Source organism: Lotus japonicus, chromosome 3 (assembly GCF_012489685.1).
Source record: "Lotus japonicus ecotype B-129 chromosome 3, LjGifu_v1.2".
NCBI lineage: Eukaryota > Viridiplantae > Streptophyta > Magnoliopsida > Fabales > Fabaceae > Lotus > Lotus japonicus.
This window is the reverse complement of record NC_080043.1, coordinates 2,913,245-2,932,948: the sequence shown is the minus strand read 5'-3', so window position 1 is coordinate 2,932,948 and position 19,704 is coordinate 2,913,245. Positions and strand designations below refer to the sequence as shown.

Sequence of the window (19,704 nt, the reverse complement as noted above, 5' to 3'; positions counted from 1 at the left end):
AAAATATATTTTAGTTTAATTGGTATGTGCACTCATGAACATTACCTTCCCACCTTTATCATTGCACGTGAATCATATTGAAATTACAAACATCTATTGTCTTTTGACCTCTATGAAATTCATTTCTTAGTAGAAACCTATGCACTTGTGTACCATCGATTCGATTGTACTTGACAATGCTATAACAAAATTCGAATAAAATGAATTGAATTAGTTTTTAAAAAAGATATAAATATATCATAAATTTCAATTTTGCTTGCCTTGATCAACAATGATATTTAAGTTTTGTTGGGCAATTTTATCAATTCTCGTTATATCAACTCTTTTCCTAATCCATTTCAAAAAAAAAAACTATTTTCCTAATCACTTTCACAAAAAAACTCTTTTCCTAATCGACGTACTACTCTTATTATTTGAAATATTTTTTTGAGGGTCATTATTATTTGAAATAACTAGAAATTGTTTCTGTAAAATACTGACAGCAATTTGAAATAATTTTATGGTGAAGATTATGGCCAATTATGAAGAATAACAAATTAACAACTCATTTCCCTTGACTCACTTAAATAGTTCTTCCCCCTCATTTCATTACAAAAATTAGCAAGGATGCCTGCTTTATTCAAAGTAAATCAAAGGTTCTAAATCCATTTAATACTTCAATAACAAAGTTACGACCAGTTCAAACTTCAAACCATATATTTGAACCTTTGTTTTATTCCAGACACTTCTGGTGACTATGATAAACCATATCGATTATCAATAACTTAACTAATTCATCCTCACACCAATTTGAAGATTCACCAAAGCTTTAAGCACCATCTCCTGGTGTACTGTTATAACATTCACTGTAGCTCTTACCTTCATACAATTCCACAACAATACGTTGAGAAAGAGCAATTTTCAAACAAAATTACATGATAACAATTAACATACCCAACCATAAAGTTCAATATATATGTTCATAAAGAGCACACACATAAATGTCTCCCAGAAGCTCAAAAGAACATAAAAATACGTGTATATATAACAATCTGCAAATATACATAGCTACATCGTTTACATAGCACCAAAGAAGTTTACAATATCTGATGATTCGTGTATATATAACAATTTGCAAATATACATATAGCTACAGACATATATCATTGTCAAAGCTCCAAATTCAATTAAATGCTAGCTCTTCATTTGTTTAAGAAAATACAAAGATGTGCTTAAAATGTATGTCCGGAATAGTGCAGTTCATTGATAATGTTTGAAGTCAAGGTTAAGTCTTTCACACTTTCTGAAGTCATTGAAAACTCCAGAAGTCTTAATGAGTACCCACCAAGAAAGTGGTCACGGAGGGATCTTAAGTGGGTTTCGCTTCGAAGACTGGTAATCGCTTTGCAGTAATACAGGTTCAATCGAGAGATAAGAAAGGCAGATGAACACTCAGCGCATTTCTGCAAGCATAGAGTTCTATTTCTTCAAGTTCTGAGGCCTTTGAAAATCTGGGAGCTCAACAGATACTTGAAATAGCTCAGGTCAATTTTCTTTAAATGCAACAGTAATGTTGTTTGATTCTGTGACAATCCAAAGAGAGACATCACATGAGCTAAAGTAGTACAACAGTAAATGTTGTTTGATAAGATGTTGTAAGAAAGTCATAACAAAAGTGGGAATGCATACCAATAAATGCCGCGCAGTGTATATGTAAATCAGTAATTATATGTAAAAGTTTTTTTAAAAAAATAACAGTACCTATACTTCACTTTTATTCTCTCAACCAGCCATTTTCATTAGTGAAAATTGCATAAAAGAATCTCACTAATAAAGAGCATTTTAAAACGATAAATATATAATCTCATAACTCTAGAATTTAATAAACAAGCTCTAATAAGTCCATTTTGGTTTGCATCCAAATAATGGGTTGAAAAAAAATCTTCATCCTCAAGGTTCGTGAAAAATGCAAAATCATATGGTGACGCCGGTGCGAGCGCGGCCCTATTTTATAATCCATATCATATGTATAGCAATTGCAAAATCTCCTTTTGTATACACATCACCCCAATTTTTAACTCAGATATGGACAAAGTATATATGAAGTACAAAAGAAGCTTAATTTAAAAATTGAGTCACACATGCTACATCGTTGTCATATAGCACCAAGTTCACAATATTTTATGATACTTAAGTTATATATATAACAATTTGCAAATAAAGTATGCATGGCTACAAACATATATCATTGTCAAAGTTCAAAAGCCATTAAATGCTCTTCATTTGTTTAAAATAATAAAAGGTGAGTTTACCTTCCAAAAATCAGAAGAACAATATGTCTTTCAATCCCTGTGTTGCACTCTTCCATGTCCCAATCTGAAGGGGGGGAAAGAATTTCTTACATTGTGTTTCTTTCTTAACAGAGCATGCAACTGAAATTTTTGCTATAGACTGCAAAGTGGTTTCCAACTCCAATTCCATTTGCTTTATGAAATTGTCATATTCTGTGTCGTATAAAGGACACACTCCACACCCTTTTACAATGATATCATCATGCTTTTTCCAAGTGCTTCCACTTTGAGCAAAGAATTCAAATGAAACCTTTGGAATATTGCAACCAGCCACATGTTCTTCCATTTCCATACTATCATTTTCACATTCACTGCTTTGCAGACAGCATCGTTGATCATACCACATACAGACATGATCAGAAACAAATTTACCGGCGTGGATACTAGTCCATGCATCCATTTTGACCCTTTCGCTGTTACCGGTTTCCAGGTAACAGTCACACCCTATGAAGTTGTTGTCATCTGATGGGAACTTACCGACAATGACGCAGAATATGAAACCCATAAATTTGGAACGCGGAGCAGAACACAGATCAAGAGTTACTGAAGCCTGTGTTGACCTGTACATGAACCACTCTGGAACTTTTTTTCCAGGGTACATAAAATCAACTGGACCATCAAGAAACTTGCTTCCTAATGATGAGAGATTATCATATGCCAATTTCTTCATGCTTACATGAGCATTAACTCCAATAGCACTGAGTGAATACTTATCCAAATTTACACAATTTTGGAATTGTGTGTGCATCTTATTTGCTTGTTGATGTAGTAGTTCAATAGCTCTTGAAGTAAGCATTACAGTCTCCAAGGATGAACAGTTATTGGCATGTAACTCTTTCAAGGATAGTGGAAGTTCTGGCAGATAACAAAGCCTCTTGCAATCCCTTAAGTCAATCTTTTCAAGGTTAGAAAGTTGCTTTATTGTTGCAGGAAATCTCTCAATATCTGTTCCGGTTAGTAACAATTGGCGCAATGAAGATAGGAGGCTGATGTTGTCTGGAATCTCGAACAAGTTTCGACATTCTTGCAGCTTTAATGTTTCCAAAGACCTCAAACCATTAACCAGGACATGCAGATTTGATGCATCAAGCTGTGTGCAACCATGAACATGAAGCTCCCGAAGTGATCTTAGCTCAGCAACCTTGTTTGAAAGATTGCTTAGACTTTTGCAGTTATCAAGAGTCAGCATTTCCAGGTTTCTGAGACTCCCAATTGATGAGGGCAATTCATTGATAGCAGTTGAAGTTAAAGTCAAGTCTTTCATGCTCTCTGAAGTCACTGAAAACTCTTGGAGTTTTGAGCAGCCACCGAGGAAGAGGTCACGGAGGGATCTTAAATGGGTTTCGCTTCGAAGACTGGTAAGCGCTTTGCAGTAAAAAAGGTTCAACCGCACAAGCTTGTTAAGAGATAAGATAGAGGGATGAACACTCAGCAAATTTCTGCAAGCGTAGAGTTCTACTTCTTCAAGATTTGAGGCCTTTGAAAAATCTGGGAGCTCTATCAGATACTTGGAATAACTCAGGTCAATTTTCTTTAAATGTTCAAGATTCTGTGACAATCAAAAGGGAGACATCACATGAGCTAGGTAGTACAAAAGTAATGTTGTTTATTAAGATATTGTAAGAAAGTCATAACAAAAAGTGGGAATGCATAACAAGTTAACAACAAATGGCAGTGTATATGTAGAAGTTGTTTTGAAAATAACAGTACCTATACTTACTTTTATTCTCTTAACCTATCATATTCATTCATGGAATTTGGGTGTTTGAGTAAGCAACTTAATTAGGCGCTTATTGCCAAAATTTGAGAAGCTTATTAAAATAACCTCAATATATGCTATAGGTGGATATGGATGCTTATTAATAAGCTAATCTGAACACCTTAAAAGTAAGATCAAAACAGCTTATATTTAAGTCATAAACTATTTACCACAGTTTACCTGAACACTTTCATGAACGTATTATACTATAAAATAAGCTCAAGTAAGCTCTTCTAAATGCAGCCTTTGTATAAAAGATTCTTTACACTAGAGCAGTTTGCAGTTTATGACCTTATGTAGTATAAAACTATAAATACATAATCTCATAACTCTAGAATTTTAATCAAAACAAAAACTATATCATACATATGTATACATCCATACCTGAATCCCATCCCAGAGTTTTTCCGCTCGGCTCCAAGTCATTTTGAGCTCAACAAGATTTTCTGCACAAAAAAACTGAGGCAAGGATTTCAAAGGATAACTAACCCAATTTAGAAGTCGTAGCTTAGTTGGAAAAGATTCAAGGCCCTGAGGAAAATACAGGATTTGATCATCAGCATAAGGTTGGGTAAAATTAAGAAACTTCAATCTTGGCATCCCAGCAAAGACTTGAGGACTTAAGCACAGCTCATCAATTTTTGAGACGTTCAGAGTTATGCTTTTAATGGCTTTAGTTCCCTGCCAAGATAAAGTAACATACAATGTAAACATTAATCAAAACCAGAAGTTTCTGCAAAATTTATTGATAAAATATGTTTTAGACAATTATGTGCATGTTTAGAAATCTTTTTACAATTCATTCTACAGCCGAAATCAATTCTATGGAGAAGCTTTTATATAAAAGTAGCTTCTGGGTTTCAAAATTGATTATAGAAAAAGAGAAACTGATCTAAACATGCTATATGAATCTCACCGTGTTATTTTCCAACACTTGATGAATATCATTAGGATCCCATAACCTACTGCGTTTCCCAGGGTCTTCAATACATTCTTCTCGAACAATCTCCCAACCCATTTCTTGTATCAAGTCATGCATCCACACAATTGATCTTCCAGAGCCCTTGGCTTCAATGATAAGGGCTTTATCTTTAAGGACTCTTAACCCAATAATTGTTGACAAACCACAAGCATCAAGCAGAACTATTACTCGGTGTAATTCATATCCTTTCAAAAAACATGCAATGTATAGAAAGATGTTTTTCTCCTCTCGATCAAGTCTATCATAAGTCAATCTCAACACATTTTGGATTTTGGAGTGAGGCATTTTCTTAAGTTTCTGCAATTGGCTTAACCATTCTATCTTGCTTTTACCATAAAGAAAAGAGCCCAAAACTTTCAAAGCTAATGGGTTTCCATTAGCATACTGAATCACCCTTCTTGATAACTCATTCCACTCCATATCAACACAACTTTGTTGCTCGAAGGCATTCATAATGAAAAGCTTAATAGCTTCATCAGAGTTTAATGCCTTTGCCTCATATATACTGTCAACTATTTTACCAAGCACTTGCTTATCTCTAGTTGTTACAATAATTCTGCTACCAGATCCAAACCAATCAAGTGCTCCAACTAAAATTTCTAGGTGCTCTGAATCACTGATATCATCAAGAACAAGAAGAACCTTTTTACGAACGAGCCTTCTCTTAACATAAGGGGGAACTCCATTAGGTGTGCCAATATGTAGATCATTTTCCTTTAGTAATATAGAGAGAATTTTATTCTTCAGATAAATCATTCCATGTTTCTCTGATTCTTCCCTTATGTTTGCCATAAAGCAACACCCTTCAAATTCAAAACAAAGACGGTTATATACTGCAGCTGCAATAGTTGTCTTACCAATTCCCCCCATGCCCCAAATTCCAAGGGCAAGAACATCCATTGTCGACCCTAGGCGCAATTGTGACTCCAACTCTGCAATCCGTTCTTCAATTCCAACAAGGTCTGTTAACTCACTTTGGTACATAAGATTCAACTTGGATGACAAAGATTTGACAATTGCTTCTATAAGCTCAACTTCATCCCTATAAAACAAGAGAAAGAAAAAGTATAACAAGTTTAGTGCCACTATTGTTAATTTTAACAGGTGAATGCACAATAAGTAAAACTTAGGATGGAAGGTTTTTCATATTAGTCCACACTAAGCATGAAATGTGATCGCCCAATGAAAGTATAGATGGACTAATGTAACCACAGATTATGTGTTTGGATACCAGTTGAGTGCAACATGAATTAACTTCTATTTAAATCCGTAACAAGTGTTTCATTCAGTGTATGTCTTGAAGTGGGTGTTAACGTCCATTTGCACAAGAGCCAACGGATATCCAAATTTAGCCTAAGCATAAGTGACGGACTTATATTTGCTAATTGCTAGTATGAAAAACTTTTCCACGGTTGAAGATGAAAATGAGGGTTTACTCAAAACTTTAGTCAAACATAATAAAACAAATTATAATGGAACCATTATTAACCATCATTCGTACAAGTTATACGATGCCACTTAAATGAAATAACTGCTAAGGTCTCACATCAATTAGAGATATGACCAAAATGATTCTTATGAAGGGTAGAACAACCATCACTGTCAAGCTAGTTTTAAGTAGGTTTAAGCCTAAACATAATCCAAATTTTAGCATGGTATGAGAGTCTATCCTCAATCCATTTATTAGGCCACCAGTAGATATTTGAAATTCAAAAATGAGTTGCTCTACTTTTTATAGGCATTATTTTAGTCTTGTCTCCATTACCTTAATAGAAACCTCTCACTATAGAGCTAGCTTTTGTGGTACAGTTAAGTTTAACCCAAATTCTAATAGCAACTAGTAATAACAAATCATTGGTGCCACATGGTTTAAGGAAATAACAAATGCTACAATGAAAATCAACCAGGATAAAATAGTCTAGTTGTTAAGGTCCTCATTGGAAGTTGCATAACCTGCCAAAGTATGCAATATTATAAAATCAACAAATAAAAAATACTAAACATGCATGGGGAGAAACAAACAACATGATTTACCCAAATTTTGATGAATGAAATCCAGAAAGATTAGCAGCTACACTCAAAGCAGATCTCCAATTTTGCACCTTGGCTAAGTTTCTTTTACTCTTTTCATGTTTATCCAAGGCATCTCCATAAGCTCCTTTCTGGTGCCGCACATGAGATGGATCAACATTGTAGAAAACAGGAATCACAACCTGTTTACTTGTGTCCATGCACTCAACTATTTTCACAAGCTCCTCCAAGCACCATTTAGAAGAAGCATAGTCCTTGGAGAATATGACCAAAGACATGAGTGACCCTTCAATTGCTCTGACAAGTGCATGTGATATTTCATCTCCCCCTTCAAGCCTGTCATCTACAAAGGCATCCACTTGCTTCTGGCGAAGCTCCTTCTTCAAATGGCTGAGAAAACCATAGCGTATGTCTGTGCCTCTGAAGCTAACAAAGACATCATATTTGATTCTAGGAACATGGGAAGAAGAAGATGAAGATGCCATTATTTAATTATACAGCAACAAAAACAAAAGTTTCTATCCACAAATCTCTGAAATATGATAGTATGTTCTGCACTACAAAACAAGTTAGGAGATATGCTAGACAAGACAAAAAGAAGATAAAGGGTGAAATTAAATAATATAGCTTCGATTAAACCATATAATAAAGATGTTACTCATTCCATTTTCAATATTCTTTGAACCTGCAACCAGTTTACGAAATTAATAATAATGCAACAACATCAAGTTTTTCTGCACTGTAATGGTGTGATGCTTTGATGTAACTACTAGTTTAAGAGCTACAAAAATGAAGTATAGAGAAGAAAACCAGAAAACTGAACAAGTCTAGTAGGTTTGTGATGATTGAAACGCAACTTCTGGGAAGTTTCAATCTGTGGAGGTCTGTGAGGATTGGACTACTTTTGGTTTGCAGGGTTGAGGACTTGAGGCTAGTGAGTCTTCTCTGCTGTCACTTCAAGTCTTCAACCGACACGTAAGCCTTTGTACGCGTAAATATTATATTGGCAAGAAAGTATAATTATATAGCAACAGAGAGATTGCAAGAAACGGTAGAGAAAATAAAGATGTGATAGTGATGGTAGTTGAATCGCGTATCGTATCGTGTATTGGAAGACCTATTTTTTGTCTCGTGTATCGTATCGTATTATGTGTCGTACGATACAAACACACAAAAATAAGTTATAAATGAAAAATATATGATATATATAATATAATCAATCAAAGGATGACAAAATGCAAGTCTTCATCTCCTTCAAAGTCATCAATAACATGACAAATGCAAAGCACTTTCATACTTATTAAACTATGCTTTGATCATACAACTTAATAACAGAGGTGAACGGCCTTGAAGACTTGAAGCTGAACTTGTTGGTTTTGATTCTGATAGAAGATGCGTTAAAATTGAGGGTTTTAGGGTGATTTCAATCTCTAACTTGATTGGGTCAGTTGGGTTAACCCACTTTAGCCCACATTTAAAAAAATGACGCAAAAAAAGGCTTAATATAACAAATATGTGAATCGGTGCGATACATCTTCGTATCGCGATACAACGATACCTGATACGATACAGCTGATACATGTGCGATACAGGGACAGTTCGATACACAGGTACGATACGTATCATTAGGCTAAAAAAACGTATCGTATCGCATATCGTATCGGCGTATCGTACGATACTTACTATCATGGTGATAGGTGATTTGATTGATAGAGAAAAAAGAAATACATAGAAATGAAGGTGGAAAAGAAGTTGAGAGATGTGTATATATCATAATCAGGCAAGAAACAAGCTCTACCCTACCCTGCTGAATGAAGAAATATTAAAGAGATTGCTACTTAGTAGTTAGTAAGTTTGGTGACGAAATAGAATATGATAAAATAGAATGAAAAGGGTTAGACAATAACATTTGGTAACTTCAAGTTACTATAGTATAACTATAACTATGTATGTTTAATATTTGATTGGGTATAAAAAAATATAACTCGATTAAGAGGTTGAGCAACTAGTTTAAATTTAGAGGTTGAGCAACTTGATGTGAATACCGCTTTTCTTCATGGTAATTTGGAGGAAGAAATTTATATGAAGTAGCCTGAGCAGATATTACTCATGCAGTTGGCGTGGTTAGTCGTTTCCTCTCGAATCTTGGTAAAGAGCATTGAGAAGTTGATACTCAAGTATGTTAGAGTGACTTTCGAAGTTTGTTTGTTCTTTGGATGTAGTAAGTCTATGTTAGATGGTTTCACAGATGCATACATGGTTGATAATGTGGATTCAAGGAAGACTACCTATGGAGAAGTTCTCTACTTACATAAAGAAAGCAGGTTTAATTGCTTATGGCCTCACTTGATTGGTGGGGAGAGAATTATTTTATAGATCACAAAAAAGTGAGCCCACATATTAACAAAAAAAAGAGAGTTAAAGAATACATTTAAAAAAAAGGCCCAAGCCCAAGCCCACCTCATAACCTCGTATTTCCCACTCTCTACTCGAACTATAAATTGAGAGAAAGAGAAAGAAGGTTTACTTTGCTTTTCGTGCTGTGCTGTGCTGTGCTGTGCTGTACCTATCTCTTCATTGAGTTTCCCTCCTCCGTCAACATGTCCGATCATCTTTCCGACGATCTCCCCGCCGCCGCCGCCGGTAATTTCAAAACCCTAATTCACGCTTTTCCGATTCCTCAACAACGTTAACCTATTCCCACTCCTCCCAATAGATAGATAAATTCACCCTAGCAGTAACTCTCTGAACTCCTAGTACATACACATAGTGACGATAATCCAAAAATTATTGTTATTCTCCATTGATTGAACTCTGAATTTGTGTGTTTTGTTTTGCTCTGTGTAGCTCTTAGTGCTGAGGATCGTGCTGGTCTGGTCAATGCACTCAAGGTAATTTCTGTTTGCCCTAATTACAAGAATTTAACGAAATTGTGATTTAGGGCTTTTTCACTCTCGTGATCATATTGCAAAAAGGAATCAATTATTGAGAGTTAGCACTTTAATTTTTGTTAAATTTTCCTGGGGTTGTTTAATATTTATGCAGGATAAGCTTCAGCTCTTGGCTGGGAAGCATGTGGATGTTTTGGAGACACTGTCGCCTGAAGTCAGGAAACGCGTTGAGGTTCTCAGAGATATTCAGGTTTGTTCTCATTTTTTCATGTTTGTGGCTGCTTGCTTCTGGGTGCTAATTGTAATTATGTGTTTTCATTGATGTGGATTGTAACTAGTTTCGACTTTTGTGTTCTGCCTACATAGTTTTTATCTTTGTGTTGGAATGGTGTGGTTGTGTCTGCTGGAACTCCACTTGAAATAGTTCGCAATCATTTCATGTATGTTGTAGTTTTATCTTGAAGAAGAAGAAGCAGGGGATATTGCTTTGGTGTAGCGAGTATTTGTTTAGATAATAGAACATGTCTTTGAACTGCTCATACAAAATATAGTATATTTGCTTGCTCGTGTTCAATAATAGTCTGTAGAACTTATGTTTATTTTCAATTTGAAGTAGAAAGACTACTCCCAGTAGCTACAAACAAGAAGTTTTGATTTATATTTGTGAGTGGAAAAAATGAAACTATGATTTGATTTTAACCTTGCAGGGTGAGCATGATGAGTTGGAGGCTAAGTTTTTAGAGGAGCGAGCGCAATTGGAAGCTAAGTACCAAAAGCTTTACGAACCACTTTACAAAAAGGTGTGTATGTTATTCCTTGGTAATTGGTAATGAGCTTTGGACCTTCTTTATTAGTGTGATAGCACTTTTGATTTCTGAAATTACTTGCTCAAAAAGTATTAGTGATTACATTATTATGATCTAGTATCTTGCTTTGCTAGAATCACTTGCTGCTACACAACGCTGACAAATCATTTTTATCCTTCAAATTGTTTTCTTTTTATGGTTATATAGAGGTATGAGATTGTCAATGGAATTGTTGAGGTTGAAGGAGTTACAAATGAAGCAGCATCGGAAGAAGACAAAGCTGCAGAAGGTAGGTCATTTTACTTTTGTTCACCAATGTAGCCATGCACATTCTCTTTTGATACTACTCTGAATTTTTTCCTTTCAATTCAGAGAAAGGTGTGCCTAACTTCTGGCTAAATGCAATGAAGACAAATGAAACCCTGGCTGAAGAGGTAGTGGGGTTTATGTAATATATATTGTATAGTTTCCATATGTTAAAATGATTTTAGAATAATTATGTTTTTTCGTTTTCCTTACTAGATCACTGAACGTGATGAGGGGGCCCTCAAGTATCTTCAAGATATCAAGTGGTGTAAAGTTGACGAACCTAAGGGCTTCAAGCTGGATTTTTACTTTGATTCTAATCCTTATTTCAAAAATTCTGTGCTAACAAAAACATATCACATGATTGACGAGGAAGACCCTATATTAGAGAAAGCAATAGGGTAAGTAATATATTTGTCAGGGGTTACATATGTGTTTTCATTTGCTATGTATGTTCATTTCTTTTTTGAAACATTGTAGAACGGAAATTGAGTGGCATCCAGGAAAGTGCTTGACACAAAAGATTCTTAAGAAGAAGCCGAAGAAAGGATCAAAGAATACCAAACCCATCACAAAAACAGAAAAGTGTGAAAGTTTCTTCAACTTTTTCAACCCTCCCCAGGTCCCTGAGGATGATGATGATATTGATGATGACGCTGTAAGTCCCTAATTTATATCTATCTATTAGAAACTTGTAAAGTGATTGTTATTAATCGTTGCCTTTAATCCTTGCATGGATAGGTTGAAGAGCTCCAGAATCTGATGGAACATGATTATGACATTGGGTAAGTCACTAGTGAGTGAATACTTGAGTAGAATATCTTATTCCTTTTGTGTGAGTGGTGAAGCCTCTTGGTCTACCTGTTGGTCTTGATGGCATTAAATTTTAGTGAATTTATATCTGGTATATTCAGAAGAAGCTTTTGTCAGTGTATTATTTGTTTGTTGGTTTTGCACCTTGTTTTTAAAAACATAGTTTCCACTCAAAACCAGTTGTTGAAAGGTGGTTTGACTTGTTGAGAGGAAGGCTGTTTATACTGCATGGCATCATGAATAAGTCATTAAAACTATAACTGCTTTGCTAGCTATTCATGGGATCTGCTAATGAAGAAAAAGAAGGAATGAACATATATTAACCTGTGGAATAAAATTTCGGAATTTGTGGTTGCATGTGCAGTTCTACAATCCGGGACAAAATTATTCCTCATGCTGTGTCATGGTTCACGGGGGAGGCTGAGCAGAGTGATTTTGAGGATATTGAAGAAGATGATGAAGATGGTGATGAAGATGAAGATGAAGATGATGATGATGATGAAGAGGAAGAGGATGACGATGACGATGATGAGGATGACGAGGAAGGGGAAGGGAAGAGCAAGAGTAAGGTATGGATATAAACTTTATACATTGCATTATTTTGTTCCATTTTCCAATCAGATTGCTGCTTGTTGATACTGTATCTGTAACTATTTCCTGAAATATATTTGGTGACTAGTATTCTTACTGTAAACAATGTGTTGTTGGTCTAAATTACAGAGCGGTAGCAAGGCCCGACCTGGTAAAGATCAGCCAACGGAACGCCCTCCTGAATGCAAGCAGCAGTAGTGTTTAGTTGCATGCTACATACCTGCATATATTTAGTGTTAGCGGAGCAAGTACTATATAGGGTCTGTGTGTTATTTCAGTCATAACTGCAATTCAAAATCATCGTTGTCTGGTATTTTTCTTTTGTGGGTTAATTTTTGGGTCTCTGCATGGGTTTTCTTGGGGTTTGCCTTGTGATGTGGATTTCATCCCTCTCTATGGTTTTTTTCATTTCTTTTTTATTGAAAGTTACTTCTCCATGCTTATTCTACCAAATTTTGTGAAGTAACCTGTTTGGCGAAAACTTGGATGATGGAGAAATCATGCAATTTGTCGAAATTGATTAGAGTTTAGCTAGATAAACAAGTTCGTGCAAGCAACTTTATGGAACTGTTACTTGTGATACGTGCATCATGATATTTGAATGAATGCTTTAGAGATATCAGGCACATGATCATCATTTCGCACACACGAAGCAACTATGTATACTAATTCAATATACTAATTCATATATATGAACATGGAATATTTAAATTAAAATATATTTCCTTGAAACCATGCACACACGAGGCAACTATGTATACTAATTCAATATACTAATTCATATATATGAACATGGATTATCCATTCTCTGTTCATGGACCTCCAATGAGTCCTGCAACTATGTATTGCGTCAAGATCCTTCGCTTCTTTTATAGTGATGACCACATGATCAAATCTTGATGATAAAGACGTATCTCATTAATGATTGTCAGCAATTTGGTGAAGTAGGTTGAAGCAGAATCAAAACTTTGCATTTGAAGTAACTCACATTTTTAGCTTGTTTGGACATCAAACATAAGCATCTTAGCTTTGATAGGGGAAGCATGTGTGAAACCCTCAAATTGCACTTATTAGAAATTAGTCATAAATTATCATATCATAAGCTTCTACTATAAAACTTCTAAAAAGAAATATATCTTAATTTATATTTTAAAATATTATTTTGGCTCTCTTAAATTTCTCCATACTCTGCCATTTTTATAGCTAAAAGTTGATACTACTATATACGAATTGTGGACAAAAATAATTTTCTTCTATTTCTTATCATACATTACATTGTATGAGATGAATAACACACAAAACCTGTTTTAATAGTACAATAATGAAATATGAGGCACCAATAAAAGAACATAAACATTTATTATCATGAACACTAAATCAATTTCTTCTTCTGGTCTTTATTGTTTTGATTCGTTTCAGTTGTCTTTTGCTTTCTTCATGCTCCAAGCACTCAATCTTGTGATCTTCACAGCGGTAGTTCCATAATTGAATGCATATAGCTTTGCCTTATCATTGATTGCTAATGTGGGGTAAACTCTGGCTGTGATGCATGCCTTTCCTTCTCCACCAAAACTCTCTACTACTGAGTGATCAATCTATGAATAGGAGAAACTCAGAATTAGCAGGTCAAAATATTAAATGATTGAACAATGTAAACGAATTTTCATATTAATTTATATAATAAAATTATCTACATATTTTATTTTGAAGTGAGTGTTTACTATAGTTTAGCATCACATAACCAAAATGGTTAAATGGATTAGGGAAAGAGAAGCCAATCACTGTTGACCTGTTCATGTTTTGTCACTATTACCGTATTCCGTATCCAAAAAGTTTAGAATATCCGTGGAAGTTTTATTAATAAAATTTATAAGAAATTTATTCAATTATAGGATATATATTAACATTTCTACAGAAAACTTCATGTAAAGAAACAAAAGTGTTGGCTGGGTAGGACTTGAGGAGAATAATCGACAGTGTATATGATGTCATTTGATCACAAATTATACGCATATGTTTTACAATTAAAAAAAAACACGTGAATGTAGATAAAAAAAATTGAAAGAGAATGTAGATAATTTAAACAAATGGCTATATATTATTATTGATAGTTTGGTAGTATACCATAATACAAATTTAAACAAAATACTAGAAGTATAATAATGACAAACACCTTTTAAAAAAAAATAATGACAAACACACATGTATCATGTATGTGAATGTGAGTAATAGTGATTACTATTTTTTCTTAAAAAAGTTTAATTAGTAGTGCACGTCTCCTTTATAAATTCCGAATTTGAAATGATCAATTTGTTTTTCATAATTTTTTTACATAAACTAAATGACAATAATGTGTGCATATATATATATATATATATATATATATATATATATATATATATATATATATATATATATATATATATATATATATAAACTTGTCACATCATTATTTAAACTTGTACAATAATTTACTAAAATTATGTTAGCAAAACTTGCTCTTAAATTTTTAAAACTGATTGGTGAACCATGTACGTATATATATGTAAACTAAATAATTTTTTCTGTCGTATACATCTAATACCTTTAACATTAGCAACTTTTGGTGGATCACTAAATTGATCCAATGAAATGGAATTTTCATTTTCCTTGTTATATAACTTACCAAAGTTCTTAGTGACAACTTCTCATGAAGCGGGTCAACATCTAGAAAAGTTCCATAAGTGGTCATATCGTTATCTTTATTCAAAGAAGACCTGTCATTACATTTGCATCCATATCAGAGAAAGAATAGTCCAAACCAAACATCATCTATCTCAAATTTTGGTGAAAATTGGCACAAATTAAATGGATATAGTTAAAGAGGACAAACCTGCTTTGGTCACTACACATGAGAACCAAATTTTGATGTTGGTATTTGAATATTCTGAAAAACACTGCTGTGTATTCTTTCAAGCCTTGTGAAGCAAACACCAGCAGACCAAATGGTCCCACAGCTCCTTTTACGGCTGCACCCTTTCTACTACACAGAATTTGGGGATCAATCCAATGGTCCAATACTTCGGCCTTCCCAATCTCATTTACTTCAAATGAAATTTCAACATCAGACTGCCAAAATAATAAATTAAATAATTCATTAATATGAAAAGAGGAAGAAAAAAAAAGCATATACCAACCCTATTTTATATATATAAGGGACATTTTGTGGATGATTGAAAATCTTTTTGAATTCATTCTAAAATTAAAATCAATTTTTGAGAGAAGCTAGAAGCTAAAACTAGCTTCTGCGCTTAAGAATTAATTCGGATTAAAACAGGAGTCGAATGCAAAGGCAGAGTATGGATAAAAAAATTTGGAGAAGGTAAGAAAAGCGCATTTAAAGTGATGTGAGAAATGTCGATATTGTGAGAAATGCTCAAATCAATTTCTTGGTTTTGTTTTTACTCTGACTTCAATGTGATTTTGCATTTTAAAGTAAGAATTGAATTTCACCTAAACATGAGCTAAACTCTGATGATGAAAACATGCTTCTGTGGATTAGCATTTAGCAATGTGAACCAAAAGATTCAAACAATCTATTAATAATAATATTACTACTCTTACCTGTACTGCATTAACACCAGCAACTTGAAGCAGTTCACCTCCCTTGACCTTTTTGGCTGGCCAATAGACTGGGTTCATACGTAGTTTCTCAATTTCCACAACCGGCCATTGCACCAACTGTTTTCCTGATTTATGAAGCCAGATAGCCCTTGGAATAGTCTGAAAAATACAGGTGAATTATTCAAGAAAGTTACCCCACTTTTTTATATTAAAAAAATTGGGTCAACATGAATTTATGTGGAGCCTAACCTAGCTCCTGCATGTCTCACTTCATGGCTTTATGTTATGCCGACTTATGTAAATATTAAACCATACATATCACAAGTCATGCTCAATAAACTAACTTTCTTGAATTATTGAGTGCCTTAGCATTTATAGTATGTGTGGAGTTACTCACAATTCAAAACACAGTAAGTACGGAAGCTATAGCTATACTTTGTAGCTTCTCTCTAGAATTGATTATAGAGGGTTTCTCACCACAAAATGAAACGTGCTATATATAAATGTGACTTTTCTATAGTCAGATTTTTCTAATTTCACTGCTATTAACCATACAATTAAAACTAGATTTTAAAGTCTAGTTTCAAGTGTATAAACATCTCTTTTAATCTGAACAATTATGAAAGACTACAGTGGAAGTTAGGAAATTCAATTGCAAGAAATCTAAATCCGATATCTATCAAATATTATGTTGCATTTGAAAAATGAACAAATAGATATATCAAATATAACATATGTATAGGTCCAACTTACGTGGATTCCAGACCATCCTTTCTTGATATCATCTGCAACACTTGAGGATTCATTAACCCAACCCAACAAGATCCTTCTGTTCTTTCCATCATCAAAAAAAGTTTTTGAGGCATAGTATTTCCCATAATCATATCTCAAGACAGATTTGTTATCCTCAAACCCCTTATCAGGAATGAAGTTATCCTTGGCAGTGTCATAACTCCCAATCAAATAGTGATCATGTTTTGTATCATCCAAACTAACCTTGAGCACATGTCTAACATCATTACCATTCACAGAAGTATCAAGACCAAAGGCAAATGGGATCTTATTCAGCACTGGATAGAAATCAGGGCACTCCCACATTCCAGTGCCTTCAGCTGAATGAAGAGGGTATTTGGCTTGAACCCAATTAACAAAGTTTTTGCTCTTGTACATAATTGCCTCACCCCTTGTGTTAGTTTTGCTTCCAATCAGCACCCTCCAGTACCCATCTTTTCCTAGCCAAGCAGTGGTAGGGTCTCTAAATGAGCTTGAATTTATCTTGTTAGCAATGGTAGGTGCCATTAAGGGATTTTTTGGTGACTTAACCCATTCCCTAAGTAATGGGTCAGACATGTTTTTGGGGATGGCTAAGTTTTGAACTTGGTGTTTGTTGGGGTCAATTCCTGTGTATAACATGGCTGGTTTGCCTCCAGGAAGAATTGTTGCTGAACCTGACCAACATCCATTGATATCTGCTGGCTGAGAAGGGGAGATGGCATGATCTAATGGCCTCCAATTCACAAGATCCTCTGATACAGAGTGGGCCCAGACAATATTTCCCCAAACTGCTCCTTTAGGATTGTATTGATAAAACATATGGTATAGTCCTCCATACCACAATGGTCCTGCAGAAAAAGACACATATACGATCATTTTTAGCCAATAAAAAGTCTGACTTTAGATTTTAGTAAAATTTGTTAAAGTAAAAGTGAGTTTAAAGTGAAGTGGTTTATGTTTGGATAAGCTTATAAAAACATTAATTTCTATTAGGTAATGTTCTTAAATCTAGTCATGAAATTTCATAATGGATTATATCCACTGCATAACTACCCTCTCTAGCTTCTTTGCAAAATTGATTTTGGGACTAAGATCAACTCTTTAACTCGATTGCCAAATATCTAAATATGATTCTGGTGAATGAAAATTGATTCTAAAACTCACAAACGTGGAATCAAACATACATTCATGTATGGAAAAGTACAAAACACAACGGTATAAACTTCTAAATAGTACCATGCATGCTTTATCCCTGCTAAAAAGAATTTGGACCTTTTTTACTACACTCAAGGTAAAAGAAGTGATGGGATGCAAAATAGGGAGTGTTTGAAGGAAACTTAAAAGAAATATAGAGCATAATTGGAGTGCAACAGAGAATTTAACTCACCATTTGGGTCTGTAAGTTGTCCATTTCAGCATAACATGTCAAGTGACAAGAACAAGCAAAGTAGAAAATAGTTAGAGGTATAAAACATTTCCCAACTGTTGTTGAAAGTAAGGAAAAGAAGGGTAAGAAAGAAGATTTAAGACAAGTTTGTAGAAAACATACCATTTATCCAATTCTTGAGAGGTTGAAAGTGATAAGCAGTTCTATAAGGTTGTTTAGAGGAATAAGTAGATAAACTCTGAAGATTATAAACATGGTGGGTAGCTTCAATAGGAAGAACAGCATTGCCATAAATGAGAGAGAATAGAGCTACCAAGAAAATTGAAGAGATAGTCATGGTGGAGTTTAAGAGAATGAGGTGAGGTGTGTGAAACTTATGCTCTCCCATACTGTATTTATAGATTCGGATCATATACCATTTGGTTAAAATTTAATTCAATTTCAACCTTTGACTTTATTTTCAGTAACAAAAATTATAAACGCAACTAGAAAATTGTAAATCACTTCATTTTCATGCAGCTTTTGTGAACAAGACTTTCCCAGTTTGGAAATTTGTTGATGGGAAAGGACAAGAATGATTTGTCAATTGGTTAAAAAAATTAATTTCAAAGAAAACTTAAACACCACGTGAAAGAAGCATCAAGGAAAATAAATACTCCATGGCTCTTGCATGTCAAATTAATAGTTCCATAAGTCAAATATTGAAGAGAGTTATTTCTCTGCCTTCTGATGCAGAGTCAATAAAATACAGCAATGCTTATTTTTCATTTTTTCTTTCATCCTGGTTCCCGTGGTGGTTTGCAAATGGCTCACGTGTATTTGAATATTACATAAATGATAAATCCACTTTATATATATATATATATATATATAACTTGACCAGTGATTAATTGAGTCTTTCTTTTAAGATATACACCTTGTCACGGAATCAAAAGATTCAAATACTAGATATTGTAGCACATCATGCCAGAGGGGTAACAAGAGATTGACAAATCAAATATCCAACAGTTTTGTGATATTTGACTTAGCAACTAGCTAGTGCGGTTGAAATCGTGTGCGGTTAGTGTCCAAGAAACACAAAAGAATGAATTTGGACTTATCCAGAAAATGTGGTAGCTCAAAAGTTTAAAAGTTTGGTGAATTGGTGTCGGTCAATACCACGAGTTAAGACATTCATTCGAGATCATAAGTTGTTTATCAAAGTACTTACATATTTCTCACCAACACAACGTGACATTTATTATAGGATCGAACACATAATTTTCTAAGAGAAAGTAGTCTGTCATCAATTACCAACTGAACCAATATGTACTTGTAGGTTCATATTTAATTTACTTTAATATTGTATCGAGTTCAAATTTTGCGTATGGAAAAATAAACTTCCGCCTAGGAATGGCAATGGATACGGTAGGCATGAATATTATATATTCA

The 19,704-nt window shown here is 34.2% G+C and overlaps 3 protein-coding genes across 3 annotated transcripts; 1 reads left to right on the top strand and 2 right to left on the bottom strand.

The window, feature by feature from the left end:
• Window positions 1-1,030: 1,030 nt before the first annotated feature.
• LOC130745869 (disease resistance-like protein DSC1) lies at window positions 1,031-8,072 on the bottom strand. Its single transcript, XM_057598275.1, has 5 exons — window positions 7,106-8,072; window positions 5,006-6,113; window positions 4,474-4,770; window positions 2,292-3,879; window positions 1,031-1,562 (listed from the first exon to the last, which is right to left on the bottom strand). The coding sequence occupies exons 1-4, from the start codon at window positions 7,585-7,587 to the stop codon at window positions 2,302-2,304; spliced, it is 3,465 nt and encodes a 1,154-aa protein (XP_057454258.1). The 5' UTR covers window positions 7,588-8,072; the 3' UTR covers window positions 1,031-1,562; window positions 2,292-2,301.
• Window positions 8,073-9,621: 1,549 nt separating this feature from the next.
• Window positions 9,622-12,946, top strand: LOC130745870 (nucleosome assembly protein 1;4-like). Its single transcript, XM_057598276.1, has 11 exons — window positions 9,622-9,745; window positions 9,950-9,993; window positions 10,148-10,243; window positions 10,701-10,793; window positions 11,007-11,088; window positions 11,172-11,233; window positions 11,322-11,506; window positions 11,586-11,763; window positions 11,847-11,890; window positions 12,283-12,487; window positions 12,639-12,946. Exons 1-11 carry the CDS (start codon window positions 9,703-9,705, stop codon window positions 12,705-12,707), a joined length of 1,101 nt encoding a protein of 366 aa, XP_057454259.1. The 5' UTR covers window positions 9,622-9,702; the 3' UTR covers window positions 12,708-12,946.
• Window positions 12,947-13,739: 793 nt separating this feature from the next.
• LOC130749665 (beta-fructofuranosidase, cell wall isozyme-like) lies at window positions 13,740-18,634 on the bottom strand. The gene is made up of 7 exons (XM_057603038.1): window positions 18,436-18,634; window positions 18,274-18,282; window positions 16,866-17,734; window positions 16,113-16,271; window positions 15,382-15,617; window positions 15,175-15,265; window positions 13,740-14,104 (listed from the first exon to the last, which is right to left on the bottom strand). Exons 1-7 carry the CDS (start codon window positions 18,608-18,610, stop codon window positions 13,925-13,927), a joined length of 1,719 nt encoding a protein of 572 aa, XP_057459021.1. The 5' UTR covers window positions 18,611-18,634; the 3' UTR covers window positions 13,740-13,924.
• Window positions 18,635-19,704: the final 1,070 nt, after the last annotated feature.